Source organism: Dromiciops gliroides, chromosome 6, assembly GCF_019393635.1.
Source record: "Dromiciops gliroides isolate mDroGli1 chromosome 6, mDroGli1.pri, whole genome shotgun sequence".
Taxonomy (NCBI): Eukaryota; Metazoa; Chordata; class Mammalia; order Microbiotheria; family Microbiotheriidae; genus Dromiciops; species Dromiciops gliroides.
In genome coordinates, this window is record NC_057866.1 from 10,780,008 (window position 1) to 10,796,522 (window position 16,515).

Genomic DNA, 16,515 nt, shown 5'->3' on the forward strand with positions numbered 1-16,515 from the left:
CACAGTGGATAAAGCACCGGCCCTGGATTCAGGAGTACCAGAGTTCAAATCCAGCCTCAGACACTTGACACTTACTAGCTGTGTGACCCTGAGCAAGTCACTTAACCCCCATTGCCCCACAAAAAAAAAGAGAGAGAGAGAGAGTTATAAAATACTTGGAAGAGAATCTTACAAGATTCACCAAAATGCTATAGGAATCAGGGGCAGCTCAGTACTGCAGTGGATAAAGCACCAGCCCTGGATTCAGGAGGACCTGAGTTCAAATTCAGCCTCAGACACTTGACACTTACTAACTGTATGACCCTGGGCAAGTCACTTAATCCTCATTGCCCCACCAAAAAATAAAAAATAAAAGAAGAGAGAAAAAACATCTTCAGAGACTGTCAGACTGGTACAGAGGTCAATGGGGCTGACTGTCCATCACCTTTATTTCTGGATTCTGTGCTTCCTTTGATGGAGAGAGAAAGGAAGAGGGAAGCAGGAAAAGTTGGGGAGGAGAGGGGCACACAGATGGAGGAGGTGAAAGGGAAGGAAGGAAGCTGAAAGCCGAAGAGGATCACGGAGTCATAGACTTAGGGCCAGAAGGGCCTCCAGAGGGAGGCCCATCAAGATGCAGCCCGAAGGTCACACAGGAAGCAGAAGCCGGCTCCCCTGCCTCCACTGTGGGGGGAGTGGGAAGAAAGGAGGCTGCCAGCCGACCCTAGGGCAGAAGGGTCCTCCCTGGGGGGGGGGGCAGGAGAAGGGACGCACCTGGAGTTGGCTGCTGCGCTCCTGGGCCTGATGATTCTGTAGCTGCAGCTCCTGGACCCTCCCCTGCAGACTCCCCACCTGGCCCTCCAGATGCCTCAATTGCCCCTGCAGAGCAGTCTTCTCTGCGGCCAGAGCCGCGTTCTGTCCAGGGAAGAGAGGCGAGGTCAGGGCACGTCAACTCACCTGTGCCAGCACAGCCGTGCCCAGGTGCCAACTCACACTGCGCTCCACCATGATGAGTCGCCCACTGAGGCTTTCCGGGACCACCTCCACTGCAGCGGGAACCTCCCTGGCTGCCCCTGGCCCGGGGGGGTCCTCGGCCTTCAGCCCCGAGGAAGCCTGGCACTGGAGCTGCAAGAACAGCCCGCGGGGTCAGCACTAGAGGGCAGGAAGGGAGGCCTCCCCAGACCAAGATCCCTGCTTGAGAATTGCCCCTGCCCCCACCCCCTCCACTCCTACCTGCCCAGGTAAGGAGGAAATCAAGGTGGGGGAGGGGAGACCATGGGGTGGGGGGGCACTCTCCCGTGGCTTCTCACCTGGCCCTCCAGGGCCTGGACCCTGGCCTTTAGAGCCATCATTTCCTCATCCTTGGCGACCAGGGCAACCCGCCTCTCTTCTTGCAGACGCTTTTCCAAAGCCTGATATGTCCTGCCCATGGACAAAGGGAGGAAAGACATCACACCCCTCCTCATGCTCCAGCCCAAACCTCAGCTGTCTAAGGCTAAACTCTCTGCTATCCCCCTCCCAGCCTGAAGCGCCTGGCCCAGCGAACCTCAAAGGCCACTGAATCCAAGTTATACCTGGCCAGGAATCCCCTCTCGAACATTCCCAGTGAGTGTCCATGCACCTCTGCATGAATACCTCCAGGAGCAGGGAGCTCCCTCCCTCCTGAGGCAGCCCACTCCACACTGGGACAACTCAGATGGTTAGAGGTGTATGCTGATGTCAAGTTGGAATGTGCCCTCCCTTGGTGGCAGCAGCCCGACCCTGCCCTGTCACCACCTCTCTGCCTCCCCTCCCTCCATCCATTCTCCATACCCCCTCACCCCTCCCCCACCTCTCCTGGCTCTTCTCCTTCTCCCTCAGCTGCTGCTCCCGATCCTGGGTCACCCGTTCCAGCTCCGACTGCACCGTTTCCAGCTGGGTCTTCAGCTTCTGACTCTCCACCACTGCCCCCTGAAGCTCCTAAGTGACCAAAGCCTAAGAGGTCAGGACCAGGAAGGGGACGGACCAGCAGTCATACATTCCATGCAATTTAACTGAGGGGAAGGGGGTCAAGGAGATCCTGCTAGAAAAAAAAAAAGAGGCCAGGGGGCAGCTAGGTGGTGCAATGGATAGAGCACCAGCCCTGGATTCAGGAGGACCTGAATTCAAATCTGGCCTCAGACACTTTACACACTTACTAGCTGTGTGACCCCGGGCAAGTCACTTAACCCCAATTGCCTTTAAAAAAAAAGAAAAAAAAGAGGCCTGAGCTCAGTGGGAAGAAGGCTGGGAGGCAGCTAGGTGGTGCAGTGGATAAAGCACAGGCCCTGGATTCAGGAGGACCTGAGTTCAAATATGACCTCAAACTCTTGACATGTGCTAGCTGTGTGACCCTGGGCAAGTCACTTAACCCTTATTACCCTGAAGAAGAAGAAGAAGAAGAAGAAGAAGAAGAAGAAGAAGAAGAAGAAGAAGAAGAAGAAGAAGAAGAAGAAGAAGAAGAAGAGACTAAGATGGTTAAGGGCCAGAGAGGGCTGGGAGCTGGGAAAGCCTTGGACTGGACATCTGGAGACATGGCTCACGGTCCCAGCAGGACCTTTACCATGAGCCTCCAGGGAGCCTCACTTCCCGATCTTTTGAATGAGAAGCTGTGGCTAGATGTTTCGCCAAGGTCCCTTGTGGCCCTGACATTCTATGACCTTCAGAGTCTGACTTTCCCTGTCTATAAAAAGAAGACAGTAGCCTCTGCCTTGTTCACCTCACTACCCATGAGGCCCAAGCAAAATATCAGCACTGAGCACAGTGCCAGGCACACAGTAAGGACTTAATAAATGTTTATTGAATGAATGAATGAATGAATGAATTAAGGGAGGGAGGAATAGGGCCTTGTAAACTATGAAGTGCTACAGTGTCATGGTAAGAACAATGAATCTGGTGCCCACAGACCCAAGTTCAAGTCCCAGCTCGGCCATGATTTAGCATGTGGACTCTCAGGGAGCTGTGAGGCATCTGGGCAGAGCCTCACTTGACCACAAATCCTCTCTCCAGCAGCCCCATCAAGTGGCCAGCTAGCCTCTGCTTGCAACCCCTAGAGAGGCAGCAGCTACAGAATCCCTTAGACTCTGGAGACTTAAATTCAAATCCTGACCCTGCTATTTAGTAACTGCATGAACTTGAACAAGTCATTTCCCCATTAATATGTCTCAGTTCCCCTAAGTGGAAGAGACTTTTTCTGCTTAGACCCAGAAGGCAGAAGGGAAAGGGGGAGGGCAAAGAGGCAGATTTCCCCTCTGCAGGGAAAAGCTTCTGAATAATGAGAGTTGTACAAAAGTGGGATGGAGGTAGAGGAGAGAGGAGGGAGGGGGAGAAGAGGGGAAAGAAGAGAGGGAAGGAAAGGAAGAGAAGGTAAAGAGGGTCATTGACAAATCTACTTTTTAAAATACAGAAGAGAAAGAGAACTGAGGGAAGGCCAGAAGGAAACACAGACTAGGACAGCTTGGAAAGCTACTGAATTTATTATATACTTAAAAAGAAAAGACAGGGGGCAGCTAGGTGGCGCAGTGGATAAAGCACTGGCCCTGGATTCAGGAGGACCTGAGTTCAAATCCAGCCTCAGCCATTTGACACTTACTAGCTGTATGACCCTGGGCAAGTCACTTAACCCTCATTGCCCCACCAAAAAAAAAAGAAAGAAAGAAAAGACAAGACAAGCTATATAGAACAAGAGCTATGGAGTTTTCTGCACAAACTTCTTGTTCAGTCCTACTATGTATATGGAAATGCCAATTTTCTTTTAGTATGTTAAGTTCAGAATGAAAAGACCTTTTTTTAAAAAAGAACTAGTCCTCCCCAATTGAGAAATAGTCAAAGGATATGAACAGGCAGTTTTCAGATGAAGAAATCAAAGTTATCTATTGCCATATGAAAAAGTGTTCTCAATCACTATTGATTAGAGAAATGCAAGTTAAAACAACTCTGAGCTACCACCTCACACCTATCAGATTGCCTATTATGACAAGGAAGGAAAATAATAAATTGTTGGAGAAGCTGTGGAAAAATTGGAACACTAATGCATTGTTGGTGGAGTTGTGAACTGATCCAACCATTCTGGAAAACAATTTGGAACTATGTCCAAAGGGCTATAAAACCACATACCCTTTGACCCAGTAATACCACTACTAGGTCTGTATACCAAAGAGATAATAAAAGGTGGGAAAGGACTCACATGTACAGAAATATTTATAGCAGCTCTCTTTGTGGTGGCAAAAAATTGGAAATCTAGGCACACAAGAGCCCCTGTGGGCCTCAGGGCAACATCAGTGCAGTACCAGGTAAACAGCCAGGGCCTACAACCCCTGGCACAAGAAGCCTGAGACAGTGCCCCTACCACCAGATCAGAGCTTAAATTTAAAAGAAAGGAAAAAGGCCAAAAAAGATGAGCAAAAAAACAACCAAAAAAGAATCTTACCATAGAAAGTAATTGTGGTGACAGGGAAGATCAAGACACAAACTCAGAAGAGGACAACAATGTCAAAACAACTGTGGGCAAAGCCCCAAACAAAAATGGGAAGTGGTCTCAAGCCCAGAAAGAACTCATGGAAGAGTTCAAAAAAAAGCTTAAAAATTATATGAGAGGTAGGGGCAGCTAGGTGGTGCAGTGGATAGAGCACCGGCCCTGGAGTCAGGAGTACCTGAGCTCAAATCCGGACTCAGACACTTAACACTTACTAGTTGTGTGACCCTGGGCAAGTCACTTAACCCCAATTGCCTCACCAAAAAAAAAAAAAAAAATTTATATGAGAGGTAGAAGAAAAATTGGGAAAAGAAATGAGAGTGATATGAAAAGGGGGCAAATAGATGGCACTGGCCCTGGATTCAGGAGAACCTGAGTTCAAATCCGGCCTCAGACACTTTACACACTTACTAGCTGTGTGACCCTGGGCAAGTCACTTAACCCCAATTGCCTTAAAAAAAAAAAAGAAAGAAAAAAAGAGGCCAGAGCCCAGTGGGAAGAAGGCTGGGATAAAGCACAGGCCCTGGATTCAGGAGGACCTGAGTTCAAATCCAGCTTCAGACACTTGACACTTACTAGCTGTGTGACCCTGAGCAAGTCACTTAACCCTCATTGCCCCGCACAAAAGAGAGAGAGAGCGAGAGAGAGAGAGAGACAGACAGATTATGGAAAAAGAGTCAACAGCTTGGAAAAAGAAAACTGCTTAGAAAGGAAAATTGGCCAAAAGAAATATAAAAGCTAGGGGCAACTAGGTGGTGCAGTGGATAGAGCACCGGCCCTGGAGTCAGGAGTCCCTGAGTTCAAATCTGGCCTCAGACACTTAACACTTACTAGCTGTGTAACCCTGGGCAAGTCACAACCCCAATTGCCTCACTAAAAACAAAACAAAACAAAAAAAAAAAAAAACGCTAACTGAGGAAAACAACTTAAAAGTTAGAATTGGGCAAGTGGAAGCTAATGACTCTATGAGACATCAAGAATCAATAAAAAAATTCAAAAGAATGAAAAAGATAGAAGAAAATGTAAAATACCTCATTGGAAAAACAACTGACTTGGAAAATAGATAAAGGAGAGACAATGTCAGAATCATTGAATTACCTGAAAGTTATAATCAAAAGGAGGACCTGGATAGCATCTTTCAAGAAATTATCCAGGAAAACTTCCCTAATATCCTGGAACCAGAAGGCAAAGTAGGCATTGAAAGAATCCAAAAATCACCTCAAGAAGAGATGCCAAAATAAAAACATCAAGGAACATTATAGCCAAATTTCAGAACTATTGGGTCAAGGAAAAAACACTGCAAGTGGCTAGAAAGAAACAATTTAAATATCAAGAGGCTCCCTCATTGCCCTGCAAAAATAAATAAATAAATAAATAAATAATCAAGGGGCCACAATGAGGATTGCACAGGACTTAAAAGTTGCACAATTAAAGGATCAGAGGTCATGGAACATGATATTCTGGAAGGCAAAGGAGCTAGAACTATAACTAAGTCACAAACCTGGTAAAATTAATCATAATACTTCAAGGGAAAAATTTGTAATTCAAAGAAATAAAATGGTTTCAAGCTTTCATAAGGAAAAGACCAGAACTGAACAAAAAAAAAATTGATCTCCAATATCAAGACCCAAGAGAAAACAAAAAGGGAAAAGAAAACATAAGGGATTCAGTGGAGCTGAACCATTTATATCCCTATATGGGAAGAAGATATTTGTAATTCTTAAAAATTGTACCACTATACTGTGTACACAGAAACCTTTTTTTAATTTTCTTGTTGTGTACATGGCAATGTCTTTTTTTCTTTTCTCACTTTGTATTTTAGTCTAAAATAACTTTGAAAATTTACATTAAAAATTTGTCCCACTAATCATACAGCTAGAAGGAATATACACAGAGGGTACAGATATACGGAAGGAATGACATAAAAAATAATTAAGGGATGAGAAAAGGGGTACATTGGGTACAGAGGGAAGGGAGAGGTAGAATGGGGTAAATTATATTTCACATGAAAAGGTGAGAAAAATTGATTACAGTGGAGGGAAAGATGGGAGGTGGGCGATGGGCATCTCTTGAACTTTACTCTGACTATTGGCTCAAAGAGGGAATAATATGCACAATCAGTTGAATATAGAAATCAATCTTACCTGATAGGAAAATAGATGGGGAGGAGATCAAGTAAGGTGGGGCTGGAGGTAGGGGGGAACTGACAGAAGAGAGATCAGACAGGGGAGGCTGTAGACAGAAGCAAAACATTGTCAAGGAGGGAAAGGATGAAAGGAAAGAGAGGACAAACAGGAGGAAAAATCAAATGGAGGGAAATACACATTTAGTAATCATAACTATGCATGTGAATGGGGTCAACTCTCCCATAAAATAGCAGTGGATAGTAGAGTGGATCAAAAAACAGAATCCTATAATATGTTGTTTACAAGAAACACATTTGAAGCAGAGAGACACACAGAATAAAGATAAGGGGCTGGAGCAGAATCTATTATGCTTCAGCTAAAGTAAAAAAAAAAGCAGGGGTAGCAATCCTGATCTCAAACAAAGCAAAAGCAAAAATAGACCTAATTAAAAGAGATAAGGAAGAAAACGACATCTCACTAAAAGGTATCATAGACAATGAAGTAACATCAATATTAAACATATGAACCAAGTGGTACAGGATCCAGATTCTTAAAGAAGTTAAGTGAGTTACAGGAAGAAATAGACAGCAAAACTACAATAGTGAAGGACCTCAGCTGTCAGCTCTCAGAACTTGATAAATCCAACCAAAAAAATAAACAAGAAAGAAACTAAGAAGGTGAATAGAAAAGTTTAAAAAAAAGAAAAATGTTTTAAATTTGAAAAAAGAAAAAAAAGAAAAGTTAGATATGATAGACCCCTGGAGACAACTGAATGGGAACAGAAAGGAATACACATTTTTCTTAGCAGCACATGGCACCTGTGCTGCTAAAAATTGACCATGTATTAGGACACAAAAACCTCAAAATCAAAAGTAGAAAAGCAGGAATATTAAATGTATTCTTTTCAGCTCATAATCCAATAAAATTACATTCAACAAAGGGCAGTGGAAAGATATATTAAAAATTAATTCAGGGCAGCTAGGTGGCGTAGTGAATAAAGTACTGGCCTTGAATTCAGGAGGACCTGAGTTCAAATCCGGCCTCAGACACTTGATACTTACTAGCTATGTGACCCTGGGCAAGTCACTTAGCCCCAATTGCCTCACTAAAAAAATAAATAAATAAATAAATAAATTGTAGAGTGGCAGCTAGGTGACATAGTGGATAGAGCACCAGCCCTGGATTCAAGAGGACCTGAGTTCAGTTTTGGGGGGTTTGGAGGGTTTTTGGGGGGGTGTTTTTTTGTGAGACAATTGGGGTTAAGTGACTTGCCCAGGGTCACACAGTTAGTAAGTGTTAAGTGTCTGAGGTCAAATTTGAACTCAGATCCTCCTGAATCCAGGGCCAGTGCTCTATCCACTGTGCCACCTAGCTGCTCCAGGAGGACCTGAGTTCAAATCCTGCCTCAGACACTTGACACTTACTAGCTGTGGGATTCTGGGAAAGTCACTTAACCCCAATTGCCTCAAATAAATAAATAAATAAAGACCATATAAAATACTTGAGCATTTACCTGTCAAGACAAACCCAGAAACCATATGAACACAATTACAAAACACTTTTCACACAAATAAAGTCAGATTTAAACAACTGGAAAAATATCAATTGCTCATGGGTAGGCTGAGTCAATATAATAAAAATGACAATTCTACCTAGGTTAATTTACTTATTCAATGCCATACCGATCAAACTACCAAAAAATCATTTTATAGAGCTAGAAAAAATAACAACAGGGGGCAGCTAGGTGGCGCAGTGGATAGAGCACCGGCCCTGGAGTCAGGAGTCCCTGAGTTCAAATCCGGCTTCAGACACTTAACACTTACTAGCTGCGTGACCCTGGGCAAGTCACTTAACCCCAATTGCCTCACTAAAAAAAAAAAAAAAAAACAGAAAAAATAACAACAAAATCCATCTGGAAGAACAAAAGGTCAAAAATATCAAGGGAAGTAAAGGAAAAATGAATCTCGATGCAAAAATTTTGAACAAAATACTAGCAAGATGATTACAGCAATGTATCACGAGGATTATACACTATGACTAAGTGGGATTTATGCCAGGAATGCAGGACTGGTTCAATATTAGGCAAACTATCAGCATAATTGACCATCTCAATAACAAAACCCACAGAGATCATATGATTATCTCAAAGGATAGGGGGCAATTAAGTGGTGCAGTGGATAAAGCACTGCCCTGGATTCAGGAGAACCTGAGTTCAAATCTGGCCTCAGACACTTGACACTTACTAGCTGTGTGACCCTGGGCAAGTCACTTAACCCTCACTGCCCTGAAAAAAAAAAGTAGACTGTTGACTATCTCAAAGGATGCTGAGAAAGCTTTGACACAATAGTGCACCCATCTGAGCCCAGTGTTCTTGTGTCTACACCACATGGCTTTGGTCAGTGAAGGGAGAGAGGAGAGATGGCTAGTCTAGTCTGTCTGGTGGAGTCAGTGGCACCCAAGAAAAAGACAAACAAGAGCCAGAGGGGGTCGACCAGGGGAAGGGATGATGGGGTTGCATTACCTCTCTCATGACCTCCATCACCTGCTGCTCCTTCTCAGCCTGATCCCGCAGGGTCCGCCCTTCACTCTCCAGGTCCAGCAGCTTCTGCTCAGCGGCCTCTGCCCGGGCCCTCAGCCTGGGTCCCTCCCGTTCCCACTGCCTGCGCTCCCGCCCAGCAGCACCTAGAGCCTCTGTCAGAGCCTCTCGCTCTCGCCCTGCAGCCTCCAACTCCTGCCCGGCAGCCTCTAGGGCCTCCCGAAGCGCGTCTCGTTCCCGGGCCTCAGCTTTGGCCTCGGAATGTGCTTCAGCCTCAGCCTTCCTAGCCTGAGCCAGCTCCTCCCCAAGTCGGGCAGCTTCCTCTCCCCGGGCCTCCAGCCTCTTGCCCTGGGCCTCCAGCTCACCCCGAAGGGCCTCCCGCTCATGCTGAAGGCTCTCTAGCTCCCTTTCCAGAGCCTCCAGCCTCTGCCCCTGGACCTCTTGCTCTTCTCTCAGAGCTTCACGCTCCTCACTCAAGGCCTTCAATCTTTGCTCCCCGGCCTCCACTTCTCCCTTCAGGGATTCCCGCTCCTTCTCCAAAGCCTCCCTCACCCTCTTCAGAATCTCAATCTCCTCTTTCAGAGCCTGCTGTTCCCTTTCCCAGGCCCCAGCTTCTCCTACTTCCCCCTCTTGAACTGACCCCTCCTCAGCCTGGACCCTCACCTGACACCGGACCGGAGACTCACTGTCTCCATGTTCCCCCTCTCCCTCCACCCCCTCCAGTTTTAGCCTGGGAGGCTGACCCCCTGGCTGCTCTTCATGCCTCAGTGCCAAGGGTTTATGCTCAGCACTCAAGGCTCCAGCCTCAGCCTCCATTTCCCCTTCTAGCCTCTTCCCTTGGAGCTCTCCTTTGACAGCCTTCCCTTCTGTCTGCTGCTGAGTCGAGACCAAAGCATCTAGGTCCTGAGATGGGGCTGGCTTCTCTGCTTCCCCAGAGGCATCTGGGTGGGCCGCCGGAGAGTCTGGGGGCCTGCAGCGTTCAAACACAGAGCCTTCTGAGTCTGGGACAGATTCTCCATGACTGTCACCAGAGGAGTCCGACTCTGGTGGGGGCTCAATCTTCAACGTTGGAATATCTGGGAACCCCAAAGGCTTGGGAATTTCTGACTTTTCATCTTCTACCTCAGTCAAGGGAGGCTGGAAAAAAACCATAGCAGACAAGACATCAGAGAGGAAGGGTAGAGAAGGAAAGGGCTCAGGGACCAGGACTTTGGCTGAGGACAGATGGGATGTGGGGAGGCTGAGGGCCACTGGCATACCTGGCTCCACCTCCCTGCCTGCAGTTCCTGAAGCCGTCCTCGAAGCTCCCGGTTCTCCTGCTCCAAGCTCCGGAGTCGCCCTACCTCTACCTCCCTGACTTCATCCTGCAGAGAAGGGGCCCAGCAAGGCTGGGGTCCTGGGGGAAGAGAAAGGGGGCAAAGCCAGGATCTCAGATCCACAGCCCCACTCCTCTGAGGCATCGTCCCTCCCTCTGCCCACAGCTGCAGCTCTCACACCCAAAGATGAGCAGAGCCCTTGGTAGCCATGTAAGGAAGCCCCGGCCAGGACAGCGGGGCTCTGATCAAAATGTCTTCACCTTTCTTCACTTTGGCTAGGGCAAGAATGGGAGGATCACAGACATAAACACAGATATAGGCAGAGCTAGGAAAGGGTGACGCACGCTCTGTTCCAGAGCACCAAAATTTAGCAAATGCAAAAACTGAACATCGCCCTCCTGCCACTTTAACCCAGCACCTGACACATAGTAACCACTTAATGAATTCTTGTTTACTGACTGACAACTCTAGAAACAATTGAGTTTGACAACTAGTGAGTCCACTAGTCAACCAGAACAATTAGTTAAAAAGAAAATGAATATTGCTCCTGATACCCAGCTGTGAACCACTATGGTAACCTATGAATCACTATTGCAATTGACCTTACCTCCTGAAATTGCCCTAATTACTTCTAGTGTGATTTTTTTTCACATTGTAAGTTACAAAGTTGATTTCAGGACTTGCTGTTTGCCCTGGATGCTAAAACTACTGTTTATAGCTCTGGCTGGAAACTGAGGCCAGAAGTGGTTAAGTGAATTGCCCAATGTCATACAGGGGGAAGGAAGTAGAGATGAAACAGACCAGCACCTTTGGTTCCAGATCCCACCATCCCTCCCACTCCCTCACCCTCTAGAGACCCCTCTCACCATCCCCAGGAGAGCTGGGGCTTGGCTGCAGGGTCCGTCTCAACTCTGCCTCCAATTCCACATTCTCTTCCACCAGCTGGTCTAGCTGCTGTCGGGTGGATTCCAACTCCTGGGGAGCCCCAAGAGAGAAAGAAGTCCTTACCCCCACACACAGGGCACACAGGAGCCTGTAGGTGTCTGGGCCAAGGGGTCATGGAGTTAGAAGCCTCTCAGTTTGGAAGTCACCAGGGATCAGGGGTTAGGGGTCACCTTGCCCTCACCACTTGGGACTCCCCGAGCCGTGCCCGAAGCAAGAGGTTCTCCCTCTGGGTCTCATGGAGACGAGAGCAGCGCTCCCGGGCAGCTTCTAGCTGCCCCTCCAGCAGTGCTCTGGCAGCCTCCAGCGCTCCTGACAGGGCTCGCTCCTCCTGGGAAAGAGGGAACATATCAGGGATAGGCCTCGTCCTAAAGGGCATCTACTGTAAGCCCCTGACTACAAGAAGGGGAAACTGAGGCCAAGAGCAGTTAGGACTTGTCCCAGGTACTAAGTAGCAGAGTCGGGATTCGAATCCAGTCTTCTGGCTTCAACTCTTGTGCTTGCCCCAGGTCGTAGGTTCCATTTACCACCCCACCTGTGCCTAGATGTTAGGGGACTTCTGCAGTCTCACACAGCTAGTATGAGTCAGGAAGTGACCCCATGACTTGCTTACTACCCATGAGAGCACGCTGCCTCTCAAACCCTTAGCCAGAATCCTATATCTGAGAGAGGGAGTCAGAGGACCTGATTTCAAGTCCCAGTTTGCCACTTATTAGCCATGTGACCTTCAGCAAATCACTTCTTTGGGCCTCAGTTTCCCCATCTGTCCAATTAAGGACTCCATGGAGTATAAAACCCTTCCACCTCTCAATCTACGATCCGTCCCCAGACCGCACTTCACGGGCAGGCCCCGCCCCCAGACCGCACTTCATGGCCAGGCCCCGCCCCTTGACTCTGCTTTCTCTTCTCCCCCAACCTCCCTCACCTCCAGCTGACTCTTGTAAGCCTCGGCTACTTGGAGCCTCTCTCGGCACCTCCGCAGTTCCTCCTGCAGTCGGGGCAGGCGCGCAGCCCGTTCCCGAAGCATCTCTGCTTCCTCCCGGTACAGAGTAGCTCTCCTGGCCTGGCCCGACAGCACCTGGGCCTGCAGAGCAAAGAGACCGAAGATGGGACGGGGGCAGAGGGGCACATCCCCTCAGGCCCAGGGAGAGCGTGTAGGGCGTTGGATGTTGGCAAAGAAGATGCCGGAGCCCAGAAAGAAGGCCCGACGTCCAGCAGCGGGGGCATGCAGGGTAACCCGGGGGGGAGGGCACCTCAAAGGTAGAAGCACCAGTGGAGACCCTACCTCCTGTCGCAGCCTCCGAATCTCAGCCTCCAGCCCCTGCACCTCCCCTTGAGAGTCCAACAACTCCTCAGCCTTCTCTTCCCTGGAAGAAGAGGGACAGAGGAGGTGAGGGGACACTGTGGTCATGGGAGGCCCCCGATAATTCACACCTCAACCCCTCTCACTAACCCTGCCCATCCCCCCCTCCCCCCCCCCCCCGCCTCCCACCCTTCCCAACCATCCCAATCTACCCCTCCCCAGCGCCTCCAGCCGGCACCCTGCCCCCAGCTCTGGCTCCCCTCCCTCAGCTCTTCCCAAGAGCAGCATCACTCACAGCTCTTGCCTCAGCCTCCTGAGCTGGGCCTTGGCATCTGCCAGCTGCAGAGTGAGGTGGTGGTGAGGTCCTTCTGGAGACACCCTCTGGGGGGGTTCTGGCTGGAGGGAGAGCACCTCTTGCTCCTGCAGCATTTCTGCCAGGCGCTGAGCGGGTGGGAATGGGCGAGGTCAGGAGGGGTCACCGTGCCCTTCTTTCTCCCCACCAAACCCACAACCTACAAGCTGACCCCCAAGTCCCAGCCCCACCCTCCCAGCACCTGGGCCCCCAGGTCCCATTCCCGGGATCCAGCTCCCTCTGCCCTCTGGGGGCCCTGAAGTAGGTCCCTGTTGCTTCACCTGAGCCCCACTCCCCTGAGATAAGATGCCCAAATAAAACATCAGTATCATTATTCTCACTGCTGTCACAGCACCTGCACAGTTCCAGCCCCCTCCTCCACTGGGCCCAGCTCCCAGCTGGCCCAAGGCTCCCACACCACAATCCACCCCCACTCCACCCCCGCAACTGGCCTGCCCCTGCTGCTGCCCCTACCCCTGCCCACAACCCAGGCGGCCTGGACTCTGCCTCATACCTGGGCTGCCCGGTCCCGCTCCCTGGCCAGCTTCACTAAGGCCTCCGTGTGGCTACGGACCAGCAGCTCCAGCTCTGGGGTGGCCAGCTCCCCTGGTTCAGGCCCTGCCAGGGCCAGCACCATGCCTGCCCCTGGCTGGGTCACCTGGGGAGGGGGGGACAGGTAGGGAGAGCAAGGTGTGGGCTAGCCTGCAGAGGGGGCCCGAGAACCTCAGCCTCTGCCTCTGGGGGTACAACACACCAGCCGGGCATGCCCCCACCCTAGGCTGGAACACAAAGCCCTTGTGCCTCTTCCTTGACAGTCCAGCTCAGTGCCCCCTCTCCAGAAAGCCCTCCCTGGTTCTCTGGCTGAGACTCCCTCTCTCCTCCGGCTCATGAGGCTGGACAGGGCCTCAGAGGCCACAGGGTCGAATCCCCCATTTACAGATGAAGAAATGATTTAGAACCATCCATTTTAGAGGGAGAAGGCGTCCTTCAGTTCAGCCTCTCGTTTGTTTGTTTGTTTTTGTTTTTGGTGAGGCAATGGGGGTTAAGTGACTTGCCCAGGGTCACACAGCTAGTAAGTGTTAAGTGTCTGAGGCCGGATTTGAACCCAGGTCCTCCTGACTCCAGGGCCGGTGCTCTATCCACTGCGCCACCTAGCCGCCCCTCAGCCTCTCGTTTACAGATGATGACACTGAGACCCTAGAAGTGCCCCGAGGCTACACAAGTAATTAGCAGCCAAACTAGCACTTGAACCCTGCTCTTTTCCTTCAGACCCCCTCCATCCTTGGGCCCAGCCTCCCCATCCCTTCCTGCCTTGTCTGCGGTGGACCCTCCCAAGGGAATGGAAGACCCTCGGAGGCAACCCCCAGGTTTATGCCTGGCACATGGCCTAACATCACTGGGGTTTATTTGGGAGGCAGCGGGGTGCAGGGGAGAGGGGAAGGCATTGGCTGAAGAGTCAGAGAACCTGGCTCACTCCCTGTGCCACCTTCCTCTCTCTGGGACTCAGTATCCCCATCTAGAAAATCAGGGGCAGACAAGATGACTCAATCCTGCCCAGCTGGGACCCTCGGATCCTGGACCTTGGGGGAGGGGAGAAAAAGGGAAGGACAAGGCCCTGCCGGGGCCTACCTCCTGGATGGTGGCTGCCAGCTCACTCTGCGCAGCAAGGCTGAGGCCTTGGATGTGCCGAATAAAGAGCTCCCGGTGCTCACACTGTGGTGGGGGCAGAGGGAGGGAGATCCCATTGATGGGTCCTCAGTCAATCCACCCCTTCACTTGGCCCCTCAGGCTCCCCCTCCTCCCTGCCCCCCAGTCCCTCACTTGGGCCCCTAGGCTCCCCCTTCTCCCTGCCCCCCAGTCCCTCACTTGGCCCCCCAGGCTCCCCCTCCTCCCTGCCCCCCAGTCCCTCACTTGGTCCCCCAGGCTCCCCCTCCTCCCTGCCCCCTAGTCCCTCACTTGGGCTCCCTGTCCCCCCTCCCTGCCCCCCAGTCCCTCACTTGGGCCCCTAGGCTCCCCCTCCTCCTTGCCCCCCAGTCCCTCACTGGGGCCCCGTCCCCCCTCCCCCACCCCACTGTCTCTTACCTGCACGGAGGCCCCCAGCATCAGCTTTAGGATCCCCTCCAGTCCCTCTACGGCCTCCTCTGCAGGTATCCAGATAACAAGAAGTCACCAGGGAGGATGGGGAAGATACCACGGTGGGAGGGGGCAGGGGCAGGAGCAGGGCCCTGGGTACCTGAAAGGGGCTCGAAGCCCAGCATCTGGAGGTCCGGGGGCGGCACCAGGATCAGCAACTGCAGCTCCTCCTAATGGGAGAGAGGGTGAAGAGCTTGACTTTGAAGCTGGAGGGATCTCAGGCACCACCCCCTTGGGCGACAGCTGGGGAAACAGCCCAGAGAGGGCTGGGGTTTGCCTGGCCTCACCCTCAGGCTTCCCCTTCATGGCCCACGGAGGTGCCCGGCCCCACCTCTAACCTGGTAGAAGTCTCTCAATCGAGCTTGCAGGTGGCTCAGACGTCTCACCCGACGAGCCCCAGGGCCCCCTTGAGCTCCAGGCCGGAGGCCCCCTCGGGAATTGGGGGCTCTGTGGAGAGGGGGGCAGACATCACCCAGAGCCAGGGACAGGCTGACACAAGCTGTTTCCTGCTCCACCCAGCCGCACACAGCTACCACCATTGGTCTTTTCCTTCCCACCTCCCCCAGACCTCCACCCAGACCTCCTCAGCCTACGCCCACTCTTACATGAGACCCAAGACCCGGTGCAGCAGAGCCCCATCGCTGAGCCTCAGGAACCGATCCTCTAGACTCAAGGACTCCTCTTCTTCCTCTTCCCCATCTTCCTCCTCTTGGCCCACCCCAACCAACTCTGCCAGGCCCTGCACCTGTTGGGGAGAAGATTGGTCACAGTCTTGATGAGCCGGACCCCCCCTTTGCCATCCCCACAACTGGGTCACACGAGCCTGACCACCACAGTGAACAGCCTGGATCCCCCTCCTCCTGATGCCCTGACCTCCTTGGGTCCTTCCTCCCCCACCTCTACACCACAGCCCCTCCTTGTCCTCTCTCCTCCTTTCTTCCTCACCCAGGTGGCCAGACTTCCACTCAGGAAGTCCCTGAGCCGGGGCCCCATGCCCCCAGCCATTCCTGGGGTCCCAGGCGTTCCGGGCCCTGCCACAGCTACACCTGCCCCAGAGGAGGAAGAGGAAGTCCCCAGGGGAAAGGGGACACCCAGTCTGCCTGATTCTAGCAAGGCAGCTTCCTCCTTCCGGTGGTGAGACACGGCAGGCCGCTCACCCTCGATCCCATCCCAGGTTTGAGGGGTCAGCTGAGCCTGCCATGTACACCCCTCTTCCAAGCTCTTCCCCATCCAAAACATTCCTCTCCCCTCATTCCTCACATCTAAATAGTGTATACCCTCACCCCACACCACACCCCAAAAAGTGAAGACACAGGAGCATCCCAGGGGCCAGTCAGGA

General features: G+C 51.3%; 1 protein-coding gene across 1 annotated transcript in view; it reads right to left on the reverse strand.

Moving 5' to 3' along the window:
- The window catches only part of CCDC88B (coiled-coil domain containing 88B), a 31,334-nt gene extending 15,100 nt beyond the window's left edge, over positions 1-16,234 (reverse strand). The window contains exons 1-18 of the mRNA XM_043969645.1: positions 16,122-16,234; positions 15,782-15,921; positions 15,515-15,623; positions 15,277-15,346; positions 15,126-15,184; positions 14,673-14,756; positions 13,558-13,701; positions 12,987-13,132; positions 12,674-12,755; positions 12,314-12,472; positions 11,573-11,719; positions 11,313-11,421; positions 10,390-10,526; positions 9,116-10,267; positions 1,808-1,935; positions 1,287-1,398; positions 970-1,101; positions 751-891 (exon numbers count right to left, since the gene is read on the reverse strand). Coding sequence (XP_043825580.1) covers positions 751-891; positions 970-1,101; positions 1,287-1,398; positions 1,808-1,935; positions 9,116-10,267; positions 10,390-10,526; positions 11,313-11,421; positions 11,573-11,719; positions 12,314-12,472; positions 12,674-12,755; positions 12,987-13,132; positions 13,558-13,701; positions 14,673-14,756; positions 15,126-15,184; positions 15,277-15,346; positions 15,515-15,623; positions 15,782-15,921; positions 16,122-16,181 — 3,111 coding nt within the window. The 5' untranslated portion in view covers positions 16,182-16,234. The remainder of the gene's footprint in view (positions 1-750; positions 892-969; positions 1,102-1,286; positions 1,399-1,807; positions 1,936-9,115; positions 10,268-10,389; positions 10,527-11,312; positions 11,422-11,572; positions 11,720-12,313; positions 12,473-12,673; positions 12,756-12,986; positions 13,133-13,557; positions 13,702-14,672; positions 14,757-15,125; positions 15,185-15,276; positions 15,347-15,514; positions 15,624-15,781; positions 15,922-16,121) is intronic.
- Positions 16,235-16,515: the final 281 nt, after the last annotated feature.